The sequence below is a fragment of the Parasteatoda tepidariorum genome, chromosome 12, assembly GCF_982258835.1.
Source record: "Parasteatoda tepidariorum strain Cologne lab strain chromosome 12, Ptep-v5.0, whole genome shotgun sequence".
In the NCBI taxonomy this organism is placed as follows: domain Eukaryota; kingdom Metazoa; phylum Arthropoda; class Arachnida; order Araneae; family Theridiidae; genus Parasteatoda; species Parasteatoda tepidariorum.
In genome coordinates, this window is record NC_141766.1 from 44,852,969 (window position 1) to 44,873,153 (window position 20,185).

At 28.8% G+C, this 20,185-nt stretch overlaps 1 protein-coding gene across 1 annotated transcript in view; it reads right to left on the minus strand.

Annotated features, from left to right (window-relative positions):
• Window positions 1–6,174: 6,174 nt before the first annotated feature.
• Window positions 6,175–20,185, minus strand: part of LOC107450569 (small conductance calcium-activated potassium channel protein 1-like) — a 657,806-nt gene continuing 643,795 nt past the window's right edge. The window contains exons 11-13 of the mRNA XM_071188289.2: window positions 18,997–19,124; window positions 16,399–16,468; window positions 6,175–12,911 (exon numbers count right to left, since the gene is read on the minus strand). Of these exons, the coding sequence (XP_071044390.1) occupies window positions 12,546–12,911; window positions 16,399–16,468; window positions 18,997–19,124 (564 nt within the window). The 3' untranslated portion in view covers window positions 6,175–12,545. The remainder of the gene's footprint in view (window positions 12,912–16,398; window positions 16,469–18,996; window positions 19,125–20,185) is intronic.

A 20,185-nucleotide genomic window follows, 5' to 3' on the forward strand; every position in this document is an offset into this window, starting at 1 on the left:
TGTATGGCAGGCAGCTTTTACTTTGGCCACCCTGTGTAACTGTTATACAAATATACATTTAAATTTTGGTTTATTGTGACAGCTGTATTATTTTGCATTATCTATATGATTTGTTTGGTATATAAGGAATTTTTTTCTTAATTAAAATTTAGATTGTGTTATTATTTTTTTTAGTTTATATTTTATATTTAAATTTCTTTATAAGAAGTACTTTAGAATTTTCCAGTTAGTTATATTTCATAATTTATTATTTTGATTGGAATTTAATCGGGATGTAAAAAAAATATTCATATTTTAAGCATTTTTGTAATTGTTTTATAACACCCAGTGATTTCTTGTTAGGAAATGAGTACATTGAAATTTATTAACCTTAGAATTTCCTTTAAAAACTGTTCGAAACAATTTAGAAAAACAAACCAGTCTGACGAAGTTGTCTTAGTTTTACTTTTTTTGCATAAGGTGTTGATTTTTCATTGTAAACTCTATATTTAATTAATCATGCAATTTGTGTTAAAATTTGGATGATATAAAAGTGATAAAAAATGGTCAAATGTATTATTTTTTGCAGTTTTTAATTTTTTTTAAAAATAAGCACTAATTGACTTGTTTCTATAAAAATTTATTTTTATAGTTTACAACATTTCTTTAAAGCTATTATCCTATTTTAATTATTCAAGTATTTTCCAACAAAAGCATTTTTTTGCATCATTACATTGTTCATTACAATTTTTTGCATTTCAGGGTAAAGGAGTAAGTCATATTTTTGGTCTTATTAAATTTTGATCTCCTCTGTATAAAAAAAGAAGTATGCAATCTTTCTAATGTTGTAGACCATTAAAATTTGACAAATTTATTTAAAATGCTTGAAAAATAGAGCAACATATAGGACAGTAGTTAAAAACTAATAAATACTTAGTTCACTGTAACTTAGCCTTATTTGTCCAAACAGTAAAAAAATTCTCCTTTATGAAAGTCTACATTTTTTTTTATCTCTTTACTATATATATTTAATAGCACTTACTAATTTCAAGTGCCTATGTTTACATTGTAAACTATTCTTGCTAATATATTAGAAACTAAAGTCTTTAATGCGTTAGTTTTTTCTTTATTTGTGACACTAAATTAATATTTGTACAGAAATATATAAATGTTAAGATTATTAAACTAAATATAAATATACAATACATATTTCATTCTTGGAAGGGTTTAAAGGTTGAATCTACTTGAGACAATTTGGGACTTGCTTTTGAAGGTGAAAACCCTCCAAAGCTTATTTTAGGAGCTCCAAGCCCCCCCCCCCCCGAACTTGAAGAATTTTAGTTTGAGCCTGAGATACACAAGATTATTTAAAACCAGAATATGCCTGAGAAAGACCAAATTTTGTGATGTAATAATTTTATATCTAAATAAGGTTATTAGAACCAAAGGGTCAGAAAGGTCATTAGAAAAGTCATGAAAGCCTTTTTTTATAACTAACATGTAAAATCTAGAATTGATGTGAGAGAGGAATGTTGAAGAGAAATTGTCACCAACAGGAAACATTCAAATCCTTATCTTTTGAAAGGATCCCAATCAGAAACCCTATTTATAAAATATTATGTTTAAGACTTAAACTATTACATTTTATTTCACTTGCTTCATCTACTGCATTATGTTAGAATGTATCAGTAAAGTAGTAAAGTTTAGTAGAAAGAAGTTGATGATACATTTATTAAAGAATGTATCAGTAAAGTAGTAAAGTTTAGTAGAAAGAAGTTGGTGATACATTTATAATTCAATTTTAGACATTTCTCTCTTGAATTATGTTCCACCTATTGATTTTTTTTGAAAATTTTGTTCTTAAGGATTCCCTTGTGGCAAAATGTTTTTGGGCATTCTGTGACAAAACTCTCTGTCATTAATGTCTTTCTACAAGATGCTTTCAATAATAACAAATATACATGTTATTAATTTAAAGTAACAGAAGTGCTGTGTTTGAAACATAGCGTTTTTAGAAAGTGCTTAAAAGTGCTTATTTTTGATCTACATTTTTTAAAAGCCCTTAAAGGTGCTTTTTTTATTGGGTGTTTTTAAAAAGTGCTTAATTTTCCTTTTTTCGAAGATGAGATTTTTTGTTCTCTACCATGTCGATTTTCACCACGCATTATTCAAAAGCGTGGTCTTTGCATTGTTCTATTCAACGTTTTCACAAATCATTCAAATACAATGCATTTCGGCATACCGTCATTCCGTAGCGCATGAAAGCGCCAATCATTTTACATGTTTGATGAAATGCTTGCGGGTCCGCATATTCATATACTTATGGATTCAGTGAGAATTATTCTTGCACTCTCATGTGCAACTCGGCTGCATTTTGCCAGTGATTCTCAATTTCTGGCTTCATTTTCCTCCCTCTGAAATTGAACGGAAAAATTTTTCTATCTTTTTATAATGGCTATATTAATCAAGAAAAGAGTTCTTTGTCAGAAACTATTTTATCATGATCATGTAAAGTCTTTGAAAGTAATTTATGTACTGGTTAAAAATATTTTTTAAGTGCTTAAAAAGTACTCAAAAGGTGCTTATTTTTTGATGAAAGATTTGGCTACGCACCCTGATATCAGGATATTTAAAAACCATGTGAAAATCAATACCAAAAACTGCCAAAAAAGCAGTCAATCAGACACGATGTGGATTTACGATACTATCGGCTTAAGTTGAGTGCTGCAAAAAATTATAATTTAATTGGGCGATTAAAATTTTACGTGTAATAAAAATATTATTAACTGATAAATGACTGGAATTCTAAACACCCTGAGGAAATTGGTTGCACTAGCAATTAAAGCCTGAAATAGCAGGTATTCAGGACTTTACTAGAAATAACTGCTGAAAAGTCGAAAAAAAAAGGAAATTGTCAAAGTAAAAGTAAATATGTATAATAAAATATATAAAAGTAACTAAGTTTGAAAATAAAATAATAAAAGTAAATATGTGTATAAAAAACATTGAGTTTTCTTTAAAAAAAGTGAAAATTCATAGCAATAATTATCGAATGAACGATTGAAACACCTAATAGATTAACGATGGTATTGGCGCTAAACGAGTGTGTCAAAGAGTGATTTCTAAGACCATAGACTCAAACTTCATGTGCCGTAATAATATTGATATTTAGAAAAATAACAACACGAGAGTATCAATAATAATTAAGCTGTAAAAAACGTCGAAATTTTTTAAAAAAAAAATGTAGCAATATTTGTCGAAAAAAATGAACAAAAATATTTATAATGGAATCGGCGCGAGTTGTGAGCGATGATAAATTGAAGTTTCAAATGCTTGATTTAAAATATTCATGTGCGCAATATATAAAAAATATTATATCCTTTTTATTTTAACCAAATTAGAGGGACAAATGTACTGCATTGATTACTTGGTTTGCTACAAATTTAATTTGCAACTAAATCCCCACTCACAGTTATGTTTTATTAACATGATATTTAAAAAAAAATGAAAGAAAGGACATGGTTTGTAGAGGGAACTGTCTTTTAAACTTTCGTAATTTCAGATTTTTGTTATTTTATTAATATTATTTATTTGAAATTCTAGCTGAAGCCAGTCATTATAGATTTTTTTAAATTCTCGAATGAGAACAGAAAAATCACGAGCATTTCTATCTCATCTGATTCATGAGAAAAGCATCTTTTGAATATAATTCCACAGTAAAAATATCCTTCGAAAGTTTATGAAGAAAAGAAAATCAAAATCTATTATTTCCCAAAGGAAATATCTTTCTGCAAGAACTATGTAACGTTCTGTGACAATGTCGCTGTGTCGCCTCGATTATGTCACCAGGAATGATTCTTCATAAATTTTGATTTTCTTCAGATTTATCATAACAGAAATTTCCAAAATCTTAAATAATGAATAATTAGTTTTCATAAATAAAGTAGCTTTATGGAGAAAAAAAAAAGCAATACAAAAGTGCAATTGAAAAATAGTTAAGGGTTATTATTATTTTGTTTTGATTTCTTTGAGTTCTGAATATTTTTAAATTATGATAATTCAGTATTCATATATTAAAGTGAGTTTAACTTTGAATATCTATAATTTAGAAAATTTTTAATGGGAAAATTTATGCAATATCATCTGTGTTAGCTTGCTAATATATATATGTAAACTCTACTTAACACATGAGTCCATGGGTGCAAGTCTTCTGTCCCCAGGATGGATTTTTGTCTTTTGAAAATGTCCGTGGACGGTAGTAAGACGGAAACAAGACTGACTCGAAGACGGAAATTGGAATTTTTTTTTCTGTCCTTAAAAATATTTTTTAGATCTACGTTATTGGTCTACTTTCTTATGTCCTGTTGTTATTTTATCAAAAGACAGATGAATAAATATTTTTTGTACAGTACTTAAACTTGATGTATTATGGTAAAGCTTTCTTAGATAGTTTGCATATGTCGAGGGGGTATTGTGTATGTTAGGTATTTCAGTCAAAAAATTTTCAGTCTTGGCCTTTTTTCCAACTTGCACCCATGCATGAGTCTCTTTCAATTATAAATTTCTTGGTTATAATAATGCACATGAAAGAAAATTACAATAAGTGCTGAAATTCTTTATAAATTGGTTCATATCATATATTATTTAATTATTGTAATAAGATGGTGAAATTATGTATCAGGATTACCTTTATTAAGTATAATTTTTTTCCTTCTGAAATGTTTTTTTAATGCATGTTACTAATGATAAAAATGACTGTATTTAAATATTTATTTACACTGATCTACACTGCCTTTTATAAAAAAAATTATTTTATTAATACTTGACATTTGTACGAATATTTTTAATAAATTTTTTGTAGTAAAATTTGTATTATTTTTTTATAGAATATTTATTTATTTTTGTCTATTCCCGAAAAATTTTATTGTCAGAAGCTGCTACAGAAATAGTGTTATAACTTGGCAAAAGCACTTTCTTTTAAAATATTGCATTAAATTTGATAAATTATTTTACTAAAGCTATTATAATTAATTTCCCTAATACTATTTTAATAAATTCTCTAAATGATGTTTTAATTTTTAAATGATTTCTCTAATAAAATAATCAACCTGCAAACTATTTTCTTTTTAAAATTATTTTAGTTTAATCCAAAGGGAAAAAACACCAAAAAATTAATGTATTTGGGTCATAATTAACCTCTTCCCTGATTATACTGAGTTAACTTAGGTATGTATTTATTGCAAATATTATCCCGGGAAAATTTAGGCCTAGTAGAATTTGTGTGTACGTTTTGTTTTGTCATGTTTTTATATGGCCGGAAGCAAAAAAATTATTATCTGTGGTGTTTGGAAGTTTGCCAAGTTTTGTTTAAGAGTTTTTGCTGTTGGATTGTGGGACTGCGCACGTGCTTTGCACAACTTTATACATGGAAATTGCTGAATTTTCAGAAAAAAAAGTTTAAAAAAATGGTGTATCACTTCACCGCCGTTTTAAAAGTATCACTTTGTGTTGTCCCTTGTTTTAAAAATTATCGTACAAAGACTAATATTTAAATTTTTTCATTTGCCCGAGATAACTCAGTATAGTAAACTGATGGTAAATTAATCGTTTTTTACACGTAAAAAAAAATTAAATTTCAACTTTAAAATTGTGTTTTATGTTTTGTTTTAGTTCCTTCTATTTATTAATAATAAAAAAAAATGTTATTTGGTTTCAAACAAATTGGTAAGAGAAGCGGTTAATTGCATTTGTTTCATGATATACTTTTTTACACATATAAAATTTTTTATTTTTGTTCATTTTCATAGTATGTAAAATATCTATTTTTGAACTATGCGCGAGAAGGAAAAAAAATCTGTATTTATTTGAGAGTTATCTAATAAAAGTTCTAAATAGGATTATTAGGCTTTAAATCCACTATAAAATTCCATTTTTAATCGAAATATAATTTTAATAGCTTTTTCAAATTGTGTCCACTTTTTCACTCCTTACAGTAGTTGTCTTAAATAACAACATCTTAATGCCTTGTTGAGAGATCATTGCAAATGCCTGAATGAGAACATTTTTATTTCTCTTATTTTATTTTCATTTTTATCTCTCTCTGGAAATGGTTTAATCCAGTTTTAAACAAAACATCTCAAATAATAATTAATTGTCAGTGCAATTTATCTAAAATAATAATAAATAGACCATAAATTTGTTTTTAATCTTTATTAAATATCATAACAAAAAATACTCATCAGTAGTAAGTTATGCACAGAAAATGATGTAAATATTTTTGAACAGAATAAATTAACATATCGTATGGAGATGTTAACTTGATATTTTAAAAGTATGATAGCTGTAACATAATTCATACAAATATTGTATCATCTTGACAAGCAAACACATGTTTTTATACAAACTATCAATATAAAGTACTAATATACTTTCAACTGAAGAATTATCTTGCTGTAAAACCTCTATCATCAATTATAAAACTCTTCATTAACTTTTAATTATAATGAACTATAATTTTTCTATAATTGGATATCTATCTGTTCATATTAAAGAAATCTATGATATTAAATTTAAAGTTGTATATAAACTTGTTTTGAACTAATTACATGGTGCTGGATTTGATCTCAGTATGGAATCGCATTAGCGCGTGAAATGATTTAACTAAGATAAAGAAGTATAGATCTCTAAGATATGGTTATGTTTGTAAGTTAAAGTTAAATTATACTGTCAAACAACAAAGTATTAAGCTCAATTTTTATGTATATAATATTTTTATGATATGAAGCTCCTATAGTTTGATTAGATAACAATATCTTATGTAAATCAATTGAAAAAGGAAAAAAAATAGGATCAAAACGTGGATGTTGATAATATTTGTAGTTTTTTTTGCATTTACTTACCATTTTTGAGTTATTTTTATAAGTCTTAATTGGTAATGGTTTATGTAAGCATTTAGAGTTATTTTTTGTTAATTAAGAAAAAATTCTTTATTTTGATATTTTGTGATTAGTGGTATAATTGAGGTTAGTGAAAATAATATGTTCCAACGAAAACAGAAGTCTCTGACTTGAACCATACGTTCCTTATCAAATATAAGCTGAAAAAAATGTTATTTCATGTTAGTTAATTATCATATTAATTAGCCTTGTGCTGAATTGCTCATTCCATTCTTGTGCCATTATACCGCAAAGAGGTAAGTTAGTGCTATGTAGGATCTAATGCTATGTCGAGTTGGTGCTATATCAAGTTAGTGCTTTGTGGGATCTAGTGCTATGTTGAGTTAGTGCTATGTTGAGTTAGTGCTATATCGAGTTAGTACTATGTGCTATGCGAGATCACGAAGCGGGGAGTGTGCTATGTGCTATGTGAGATCACGAATCGGGGAGTAAGCGTAAGTGAACCAAGTGGCTATTGATTTATCCAGTTGCATTGAGGATTCAGAGAATTGTTGCCAAAGGTAACAGGAACGAACTTGAACTGTAAAGCAGTGAGTTCGTACAGGTGATAGACGGCATGTAACTGAGAAGCAATGAGTTCATCTAGTAGTACAAGCTGGTTACTGTAGGGGACTTCTTTATATATATATATATTAAAACTGACTGGTTGAATAAAGCTTATGTTGACTTTTCTTATGGATTTTAGTATGTTCTTTACCTTTTCCTGCCGGAACCTTTTTTTACTGCTGTTTGTTTCGCTTATAGTTTGATAGTTAGCTTATAGTATAGCATATAGTCCTATATCTTTATAAAAAATATCTCATCTAATTTTAAATAAAGTGTATATTTTGCCATCACGAACTTAATTTAATCTTCCCGTATGCAAAAGCTATGTTAGTTAAAGAAATAATCATGGTCATATTGGTATTAATTTGAAGTGAAAGGGTGTGTGGGGAATTTGCCCATTTGGCCTCTTTTGAATTTGCCTATTTTGCACAACCACTTAAAGATTCAGATTGATTGTATTACATTTATAGATTAGGTTAGATTACTTTGAGATAAATTTTTTAAAACTATCCTAATTGATTTTTTTTCAGAAGTTGTAGTTTTTATTTATTATCTGTGGGAATAACCTAACCAAATTTATAATGTGTGATTAACCATTTAACCTAATTTGTGGCAAAAATATTTTCTTCAACAATATGTGTGCTTTATAGTGAAGCTTTATGCAGTTCCTTATAAGGACATGGAGACAAGTGGTGGAATAGCTTTATACTTCGTAAAGCAAACATCTGCTGCTTAATATTATTTTCTTAAGCATTTTTGAAGAAATACTCCAAATTAACAATTTGCTAATTTTTCAATACAATTTCTACACTTTACATAAGTATTAAGCATGGAGTGTTTTTTTTTAGCAATTTAGAGCAAAATTGCTGTAGTGAATTTGTATTAAAAAGGTGTGCAAGGTTATTTCATTGTGAGGAGTAGCTTTATTTTTGATTTGATTTTAGGCTTGAAATCGAAGGAAAAGTTAAAATTAAAATAAGAGACCAGTTCTAAAGATTCTTTGTTTGATTTAACATTTTGCACTGAATAATCAGGATAATAAAACATGGTAATTGAATTATTTAAAGAGTGAAAGAATCCAATGAGGTTTCAGCAACTTTTATGAATTAATTATGCTAATGCGATAAGTTTAAAAGTCGCAGAAACATTCTTTATCTGCAGTTTTGTGAATTAGTAATTTATTGATATTTGATTGAAAGTAATTTAAGCAATGAAAGTAATGAATTCGTAGAATACTTAACCCTTAAAAGTATAACGATGAAATCTGCAACTTACGTTTAAAACCATATTTTTTTGCATGGTGTTTTTTTTTAAATCAATTTTAAATTTATCAAAGCTATTTTTAATTTCTGAAATCAACTGGAATCTTAGACAGTTTATTTCTTAATCTGGGACAATTTTCAATGTTGGACTATCTGAATACAATTTCATTTAGGAGGTTTTGCAAATTACAATTATTTATAGAAGCAATTATGTTCAAAACTATTATTCATATAAAAATTTGTGTTTGAAAAATTATATTATTGTAGATTTGTGGAACTCAAGGAGTGATTGTTCATGATGATATCAAAGTGAAAAATCTTACATAATTTTTTCCTTATTTTTCCATTTTCTTAACCCATTTTCTGGTTGATTTCAAACATTTTCTATTAAAAAATCATACATTTAAAGGTTAAGATAATCCAAATAAGACTAAGTTAATATACCAGAGTTATATGTTAAGCCAGTTATTATACCAGACAATAACTTGTGGCTGGGAAAAGTTTGAAAGAAACCAGTTGAGCCAGTTTGTGTATTTGGTATTCATTCAGATGGATTTTTCTTTTACAAAATTTATAATTTGACTCAAGTTTCAGCCCATAAAAACTATTATCAAGGAATCTTATCTTTTAAAAAGCATTTGTATGGGAAAAACATTACAATGTTTCCTTTATTTCGTCAAATCAAAGATTGCAGTCAACTTTCAAGTGTTTAAAAATTGCTATTAACTAAAAAATATGTCTGCGATTATAATTATTTCTAGTATTTATTGGTATGTTACTTGGAAATCTGCTTATAATTTGAATCAATGAGTCTATGAAATCAATCGCATATGACCTGTTTCTGAACTTATCAATTATATTTTAATTAATATAAGCATTTATTGACCGAAACATTGTGTTATAATTCTGTAATGTTTGAAAAATTGATAATTTTAGGTTACGTATCACAATCAAGGTGGGGAAGTCTAAAAAATTTAATGAAACACAAGAATTTATTGATAAAACATAGAAATGAATTAAAAATAAACAAATTACTTATTTTTAGTCGCAGTTATAATTTTTATTACAAATTACCTTCTACAATATTTTATTTAAGGTTTATTATTAAGGTTAAAAACTCTGAAAGGAAGTTAGAGGTTACATTATGATTTGCCAGAATTGTGAATAAATAAGAAGTAAATTTTTTTGAAATTGTTTGATTTATGTGGTAATAAATTAAATCCTAATAAAACGAATAGAAATTTAAGTGTTTTTTAAATAATATTTATTTAAAAATATTCGTGATTCTTCCTATCAATGCTTTCGATAAACATTTTTGTTCTGAGCTATTTTGTTTTGTTAAGAAAATTTAATTTTAAGAGGACTGATTCATGATATTTTTTATAACTTCTTGAAATTGTGATGCTTTTGATGTTTTTTTAAAATTCTTATTTTTAAAATAAAATTCAGTGGTCATAAATGATGATTATTAAAAACATTTTTAATTTGCATTATTATGAGGACTTGATTCTAAAAAAATATTCTCATTAAAGCTTGTACCATGTAAATTATATATTGAACGAAACTATTAATCAAGTTACCATATATTTTGACTCATTGAAAACAAATTTATGAAGGAAATGTAGCTTAAGGGTTTATTTCAGAAGATTTAGGTGTATGCTAAATATTTCTACAGACTCATAAAAAATTACCGAATTTTTAAAAACCTAAATTTATTATTTCATCTTTATAGAAAATATTGATTAATTTTAAAGACAACCTTTAAATTTTCTTATATTTTTGTGATATAAATTTTAACTTTGATGACAACTATTGTATTTTCATGAAGTTACAGAGAGCAACCTTATAAATAAAATTTATCTTAGTGTAAAGTTGTGGCAGAATGGATTTCAGTTGCATGTTATATATTTTTATATTATTCATTGTTTTCATATTGAAAGTATTGGATAGTTTTCAAAGCTTACATTTTCTGCTATAATATTTTATATACTTTACTTTCATAGCTTGTTAACCTGGGAAATTTACTGAAAGTTAGCTTGAACAAACATTTAGTAATAACAAACACTGTACGTGTATTTTTGAAATTAGAATCTCTATCCGTTGATTACAGTAGAAATTAATTCACAGAGATTCATTATGAACAGTAAATAATATGTAAATTATAAACAATATAGAATACTTCATTTATAAAAAAGTATTGATATTGTTTTAATGATAGGAGAATAGTATTAGGATTAAATATCTATAATATTGTGCCTTTAAACTGCACATTGGTCATTATAATCGGCACCTCTTTCATATCACATTGAATTTATCGAAAAATACAATCTTTCTCTATTATATTTTTATACTTTCTCTAGTTATGCACCATCTCTTGAAGGATGTTTTTACTAGAGCTTTTAAGTAACTTGTCATTCTTTGCTAAGCTTCATTCAGAGTTTTATGTACAACAGGATTCCCAATCCCACTTTATCGTACAAATATATTTAAGAAGACAGCTAATCATACAGTACTAGTATTCTGATTAATTAATTGCCATGTTTTCTCATAAGTCTATGAATTAAAAAAAGAAGAAATACTGTCCTACATTGCTCTATAGTCTTACTCTTAGAAATATAGTAAACGTCTAAGCGTAAGGCAATAATATACGACATGTATCGTATCAAAGAACAGAAACTGCTGCAAAGCACAAAATAATTGCAACCCAGCGTTAGAAGTAGCACGTGTAATCTTCATCAGATAGAATATGTAATAAATGTGTTGAAATGCTTAAGCAAATTAAGGCATTTATTTATGTAATTTTCTTCAAAATAATTTGAATTTAAGCATCAGAAGAAATGTTATTTCAGTGGACGTCGGTCTTTTGCTTAAAAATGCAAGTTGGCTCCATCGATTAATCGGCAATGTGATCCTGCAGCATTGCAAGTACACCCTGATTATGAATGACAACCAGAGTTAAGTTTTTATATGTAAAGTTTTATCAGAATGTCTTGTTTTGCACTTCTCTACAAAACAAAATGTTTTTTTTTTTATGATATATCTTCAGACACCAGTATGCACAAGCACTTGAAACGAAAAAAGGAATTTTTCGTATATTCTGGGACTAGTTCTTTTTGCACGAGGGATCGAAAAGACAAAGCTGTGCTGGTTTCAATTTTTATTTTGAATAACTAAAATAAATAAGACTTAAACATACAAATAAATTACGCGTGGGGTTTTATGAATGAAATTGCTTAGCTTAATTTTGTAACTTCCGAATTATTCCTAAGTGCGCTTATTATAACTGTGCATATAATGACTGCTTTCACAGTGATTAAAATGAGTTTTAGAGCATTGTTAGACTCTAAGGTTTTGAAAAATGAGTATTAATTAAAAAGGAGCATCAATTAAAATAGTTCAGATACCTTCTCATTGATAAAACAAATTGTTGATTTTTTGTGCGTGTATGCTCCACTAAATGTGGAAATAATATTTCAGAATGACGTACATATGTACTTGGTACATTAAACATTCATTGTTTAATCGATACCAGCAATGATTTGTCATTTCGATTAAAACTCTTTGCCTTTAATTATGACTCAGTATGGTTATAACCAACTTCAAGTCGTAATAGCTGTATAATCTTTTATTTACTTGGACAAGTACTGTTCTACCAAGCCCTTTATGTTCCCAGGTTCATATGATCGACATACTAAATGTTCTGAGCTCTCTAAAGCATTATGCTTTCCAGCTCAGCATTTCGTCTGAATCGATTATATTTCGTTCAAGTTTTATTGTTTTTTCTCGTGTAGATATTTCACTTTTAGTTCTCTGTTGATAAAGCACGTGGCACCACTAGGGGTGGTGGTGGAGTTCTATTACTACTTGCTAAATTGACAGATGTCCAGTTTGGTCTACTTGCCAAGGATGCAGCATCATCAGGATGAAGGTATACATGGCGGCTACTTGGTTGGGGGGCTTGTAATTGCTGTGCGTCACTTTGTGACCGCCCCCCTTCTGTAGAACTGAATGTGGGAAGGGCTGATAAAGCTTTTGTTAAGACATCAGGAAGAGCCTCCAGCTGATCTTGTATTAGAGTTAAACGTTCCTCTAATGATAATACTCTTTCTTCAAGAACTTCATGTCGCTGGTTCATTTCAGAAACCATTTCGTAGACAGAGTTTTGCGTCTGAAAATAATAATATTCATTAATAATAATTTAATTTAATAAAAATAAATCCATTAATTTGTGACACCCAAAGTGTATTTTGCACAGATTATGAAGATACAAAGAGCCATAAAAACTGGTATACCTGCCTAATATCGCCCCCGCGAGCACGCAGAAGTGCCGCAACACGACGTGGCATGGATTCGATCAATGTGTGAAGCAGTGCTGGAGATAATTGACACCATGAATCCTGCGGGGTTGTCCATAAACCAGTGGGAGTAAGAGGGGGTAGGCATATCTTCTGAACATCACGTTGCAAGGCATCCCAAATATATTCAATAATGTTCATGTCTGGGAGTGGATCCAAGAGCACTCTTCTGAATTTAGACACTTCCGCTGGCCACCAAAATCCCCAGACATGAACATTATTGAACATATATGGGATGCCAACAGCAACAGCATTTCATATCTAGGTAAGGACTGAGATTTTCTTTCTCACACACAAACAAGCAGAACTCGTTACATGACAAAACTGGTTGACACTTTCGTATGGCTACGAAGACATTTACTTTACAATGTCAAAATTTATTTCAAAATAAAACAGTTGGGATGATCCACATGTCACGCAATGGCAATCGATTTAATACTGAGTACAGGGGTTCGTTTGGATAAGAGACTAATGAAACAGTCCTTAACACTAGATTGCCTAAGGAAGTCATTTTAACTGCTTTTAATATCAATTAGAAAAACAATGATGTATATAATGACACAATTTCTTAGAATTTTGTACAACATATAATTTTTTTATTGATTATATTTACTAATAACTTGTTACGCAAATGTAAATAATATAAAAAATTAATTTTAAGCAAATTTTTTTACACATTATTTACACTTTTACAATTCAGTCACTTTGACTGCTTTTGGGCAATATAGGTATATACTACGATTCAGTCTTTCTTGTGTTAATGTTTCACAATTACATATCTATAAGCTTCCAAACAATAGAGCTATTTTGTAGCACTCAAATTTAATAGTTACTGCTCATATAACAGCATGTTTGTATATAATTTATCTTGAGGTTGTCGTGTCAATGGGATATCTTAATACACATTGAGAACTACTATACTTACTGCGGGAAAAGCTCCTATTTATTAAGGGGACTGGATAGTAAAGTCGTTTCGACGCATTAAATATTCGTTAGTTTTAAAAACCAATTCATTTTATTCGATATGGCATTGAAAGCTTGTTGCTAACGAGGGTGAATACGTTATTGATTGAAAATAAAATCTTGATAACAAATATCAAATGCACCGAAACGGCATTACTTTCCGGTCCCCTTAATATATGGGCTTGCTGACGAAATCCCGAAATTTTTAATACGATTCTTGCATTGCTCCTTAAATATTAGTTTATTTCACCATGTACATATTTCAATTTATTACCTACATATTTGAGGGCACCGATGGAGGTAAGGTAAATATATTTTGTTAATTAGAATTAACTTTGTATTATTTGCACTTAGTTTTTGACACACTTTAAAATTACTTGAAACCTTTCATGTTTTAACTTGTACACCCCACTGTCAGACAAACAGTAATCATATTAAATTTAGAGAGATGCTGCATTTTCGCTCAGCATCTTGCTTGTTCAAGATCACGGATTTGCTGAACTCTGTAGGGAACCGAGAATGTTATGTAGTAACTGTGCTGCGCAAATCATACGGATGAATGTGCAAATCATACGGATGAATGTGCAAATCATACGAATGAATATGCAAATCATACGAATGAATGTGCAAATCCTACGGATGAATGTGCAAATCATACGGATGAATGCGCAAATCAAACGGTTCAGGCAAATCATATATGCACGTGAATGTGTAAAATATTTATTGCTTTCTTTCGCATTTTATTAGATATTCTGTTCACCTAAAAGAGGCCACGCATTCTCAGTAAAAATCTAGTAGTTTTGAAATAAAATAACTTTGAAAATATAGAGTTAAAAATCTGAAAGATTTCTAAATTTATTATTAGGTTGATTTGGTGTTGATTAAAGGAATAAGTTTTTGCTCAAAGGGATATTTTTGTTTCTAAGTAAACTGGAAAACTTATTAATATTTTAAGATAAATTTGTATTTGTAAAAAAATCCAATTATTCTATATTTTATTTCTAATATAAGCGAGAAAATATTCGAAATTATTTTTATAAGCAAATATGTACAAAGTAAATTTATAGTTTAACTTTATCGTTAGTTTTTAGGTTAAATATTTAACTAAGAGCAATGTTTTGTTAAAAATGAGAGGACCTAACTGAAGAGTTTACTTAACTCAGGAAAGTTCATCAGTCATAATTTTGTTTTAATTAAAAATTTTCTATCATGTTGATAATTTTGCAATCTATACTTCATCATTTTTATTTTAAGCATTTTCTTTGAAGTTTTGATGTTGTTATTTTAAGAAGACAATAATTCTTAGCTGAAGTTCGCCAATTGTAACATTTAATAAATGCATATAAATATTTCTTCGGGTAACTCTTTCTTAAATTATTGTTTAAAGAAGCGAAAATGTACATAGATAAGATTGCTTAATCGCAATTTTCTAGAAATTTGTTTCTAGTATGTTTGATTTTTGTTCTAAATTAAATGTTATTTACTTCTGTATGTGAAATTCATGCTGTGATTGTATATAAAATGATTTCAAGCTAAGCTTATTAAAATTGAGTTTTGCGAAGTAACAGTTTGTTTATTAAATAGTTAATTTATTACGTTTGCAGTAAAATACAGTCCTTAATTTTCCTAGCTTAGAATAAAAATAGCATATTTTAATCGTAAAACTTTTGAAATTAAGGGTTACATCTGTACATGTTCAACATTTATAGCAGTATCATTAATTCTGTTTTAAAAATTTAAACAGGAAAATTTGAAGGATTAAATATTATGAACATTAGTCAGTTGGAAATAATTTTAAATATTTAAAAAAATAGTAGAGGAGTATTATTTAATGGTTAAATGTTGAAAAACAAAGTCAATTTTTATAAAAATTGAAATAAACGAGTGTGCAATTTAATGGCTAAGGAACGGCTATGCTGTTGATGCTAAATGTAGCAAAACAAATGGTGCTATAAACTATGCCTGGTTTAGAAAAAAAGGATGAAAAAAAAAAAAACAAAAAAAAAAAAAAAAAAACAAAGCAGGAAGTGTCACATCGGCAAATTACGTATTTAATAAAAAAAGATAAATTCTTCGTAATATAATGATAATTTTTCATGGATTATTTAAAGCAAGTAACTCATGAAAGGTATTTATATCTGTTTTGGTCCATCATGACTTAAAAAAAAAGTACGAATATAATTTTTTCATTCAAAACAATAAATAAAATAAATAAATAAATTAGAAAATAAGCAGATGAACAAAAAATTAAATAAATAAATAAAAGTATTAATCTTTATTTCTCTAAAATAATTTTTTTTTTAAATACTAAAAAAATAAAAAAAACAAGAAGATTACCTTAGCCATGTCTGTGATGGTGTTTGCATTGTCCATAAGTTTTCTCTGGTCCATTTTTACTTTTCTAAGACTAAAAAGGAAAAGAACAACGTTATACAAAATGTTTTGCAATCTCTGCCTTAAATATCCTTCGAATTCTTGTCAAAAACAAGTTAACATAATATACACATTCGAGAGGGTCGGGATAGCCTGGTTGGTAGGACTTTGGACTCGTGTTCGTGAGAACAGGATTTCGAATCCCGTCATACGAAGATTCCCCGTCCATTAAATAGTGACTAGTGAACTTTAAATCTGTCAGGGTCACAAAGTCCTCCAAGTTCTCATAAAAAATCGATACCTCTAGGGATACTGATAGAGATAGTTCTCTGATTCAGGTTAAAATTACGATCTGTGGATGAATGAATGGGTCTGCCTTGTAAAACAGGCTGTGACGTGTGTGTGTTATAAATAGTATTCTTAGCCACAGGTGGTGCCACTGAAAAACAAGAAACGCACCCTCTACCTTAAATTCGTGTTGTTTCCCAAGCAGGCTTGCTGGCATTGGCAGTAGAAACAGCAACACATCAGAGAACTCAAATTAATATTTAAATGAGAAATAAAACGTTCTCTGTCGAATCATTTATGGAATGAAAACCAGTTTGATTATCTGATGAAAATTAAAGGTGTTTCTAATAATCGCTTTTAAACTATCCATTCTCTCTTGCGGCAATAAAACACCTTTTCATGTTTCCAGTCTCTTCCAGTCATTTGTCAGTTGTCGAAAGCATTTGCATCTTTTCTTCACTTAAATATTAATTTGCATCCCTAAATGTGTATTCTTCATTGTGTTAAGATTTCAAAAAAATATACATTAAGGGTGTTGATTACGGAGCACCAGATATATTTAAATCGGGTTGTAAACTGATCGATAAATTTTGTCGATATTCTGAAAGCCCGATACTGGAGGAATATTTTTCCCAAGTCTTGATAACGAAATTCACATTTTTCATGCAATTATAAAGCAATTCAGCATATTTTGTTCATGTTTACAACATTATCTTTGGTTGAAATAGAAGTTTTTTTTAAATTTTTTTTCCTTCGTTTCTGTTGGTACAGTTTGTTATGGAACTATTTGCTGTTTCATTTATATAAAGCTTTTTAAACCTCTTAGGTTAGGGGTGTGCAGTGCTAAATAAAAAACGAACCACCCTGAATAACTCTTGATCTAATGATCGGATGTTTATGTTCTAGGACACGATCTTCATGGTTCGAGGGGGTGACTTCAAATATGCTGATTAATAAGTGCAGACGATATTTTAAGTTATGAAATCAGACACAAAAACGTATTTTTTCTCAATAAGCATACCTCCCCCTCATGGATTTGGATTTCCGACCCCCAAAATATAGGGGGCAGCTGCAATCTGGGAAATATAGTGCCAATAGTTTTGTCAGGAGTGCGCTCCAAAGTTTGGACCCCTTAATGCTAAGTTTAATTTTTGCGTATTTCACCATATCTCGAGAACTTCTCAAGCGAATAAAAATTTTTTTTGCGTACAATTATAAAATTCTTTTATGAAAGGATAAATTCATGCAAAAATAACTTTTATTAATTTTTTCTTTATTTTTAAAATATTTTTTAAAATTTTTATTTAAGATTGGTAAGAAAATTTTGAAATGTGCAATTTTTGCTTTATTTTAAAGAATGTAATTTTATGTAGAAAAATGAAAAATTTGAGCAAAATCGGTCGAATAGTTTCTGAGAAATCGAATTTTAAGTATCTTGACTTTTTTTTAAAATTCAATTTCTCGGGAACCATTCGACCGATTTTGTTCAAATCTAGTATTTTATCACTTAAAATTATATTCTTTAAAAAGATGCGAAAAATTCCATACCTTGAAATTCAAAAATTTTTCGACCGTTAATAAATAAAATAATAAAAAAAATCTTTACTGAAAGTTATTTATTGTTTATCTTTGGATAAAAGAGTATTATAATAGCTTACCAAAATTTTTTCATTTCGCTTCCCGAGATATGGCGAAATACGCAAAAAGTAAAATTAACATTAGGGTCAAGACTTTGGAGCTCTTTTTTGACCAAACTACTGTAGCCATGTTTCCCAGATTGTGGCAACCACCTATATTTCAGGGGTCAGAAATCTATATCCGTTGAAAAAATGTATGTTTATTCAGATAAAGTACGTTTTTGTGTCTGATTCCGTTTCCTAAAATATCCTCCGCGCATATTATTAATTAGCATATTTGAAGTCACCCCTCCAAACCTATAAGATTGAGTCCTAGAACGTAAAGATTCGATCATTAGATCAAAAGTTATTCAGGGTGGTCTGTTTTTTTTTTTGGACTCATTGTACTTTAATAAACGCAAAAAAAGTTGGCTCTGTACATCCTTTTAGGCCATGGTAGTTAGAGTATATGGTGGTTAGACTATGGTGGTTAGACTATGAACTTAAATGCCCCTGATCTGATCACAGCCGGCAGCCATCTCACATATCTCACAAACTATTTCACAATCTTCGTTTCAATAAATTGTTTTCGTAAGTGAATTTGAAGTAATTTTACAAGACAAAGAAAATTTATATAAATGCTAGATTAAAAACTCACCAATAAATGGCTAAAAGGAACTTCCTTTGATGTGCTCTGACTTTTGATTGATTCACTCTTTTAACTAGTTTAGTGTGCTTGTATATAAGCCAAGTTTCTCTCAACACGTTGGCGGCAGCATTCTTTAACTGTGGAATAAAATATAGTCCATCACATTTTGCTTTAAAATATTAAAATTTAACGCAAGCGGCTAAATTATTAAAGGCAAACAATTGGTAAAACTCTCGAGATTTTAAAGTATCAGTTAAATCAAGATAATTTGATTAATATATACAGGATTTTCACTACCAGACCGACAAATTTCTAGCAGTGGTGGGACCCATTTCAAGGTTTAAGAATTGCTTAAGAACCCGCCATGTCATCGTACGCCAGAACGCTTCTCTATTAGAAACTATTTCTACTTGTGCTTTTGAACAAGTAGTTATATTTATTTAAATTATCTTAATTTTATTCAAGTTCGAGAAAACGAGAGTTCGAATCCAGCCGGCTGAAGACGTAGTAATTGTTGACTGGTGCTTGTTAAATCAGTCTGTCACAAAGTCCTCCATGTTCCCATAACAAAGTATATCTCTATGAGTACTGGACTGGGTATTAATCGTTCTCTAGTTCAGTTCAAAATTACGATCTGTTGATGAATGGATCAATGTATGAATGGGTCCTTCCTATAAACGGATGTGTCGTATGGGGGTGGCAGAAGTTAGATTCTTGGCCATAGATGGCGCCACTGAAAAACAAGAAAAATCGCACCTCCAGTGCATTAATGGCCTATGACAACATCTTAATTTTATGTTTTCTAATAATTATTGTCGAAAATTGCATTTAAATTGGCTTAGTATTAAATTTTTAATCGTAATTTAATGATTTGGTGACTAATTTAACAAGCTCACCAAATCATTAAATTAATGATTTTGCTGTTATAACATATTTGTCAAACATTTCAAAATAATAAATTTTTCAATTTTCTGTCATTTTAATACTTCACCTTTAACTGTATATTTATCTCTATAGCATTACGTTACTGTCGGATTGAATCATCTTTGTTTTTACCATTCCTACCATTTATCTTACTGATAAAGGTGTACCATTGTTCGTCGAAATGTGTATAGGCTTTAATAAAAATTTATCCATTTGTGATTATAAACGTTGTTTTTAATGAAATCGCAAAGAATTTTTTCTTAATTTTATAAAG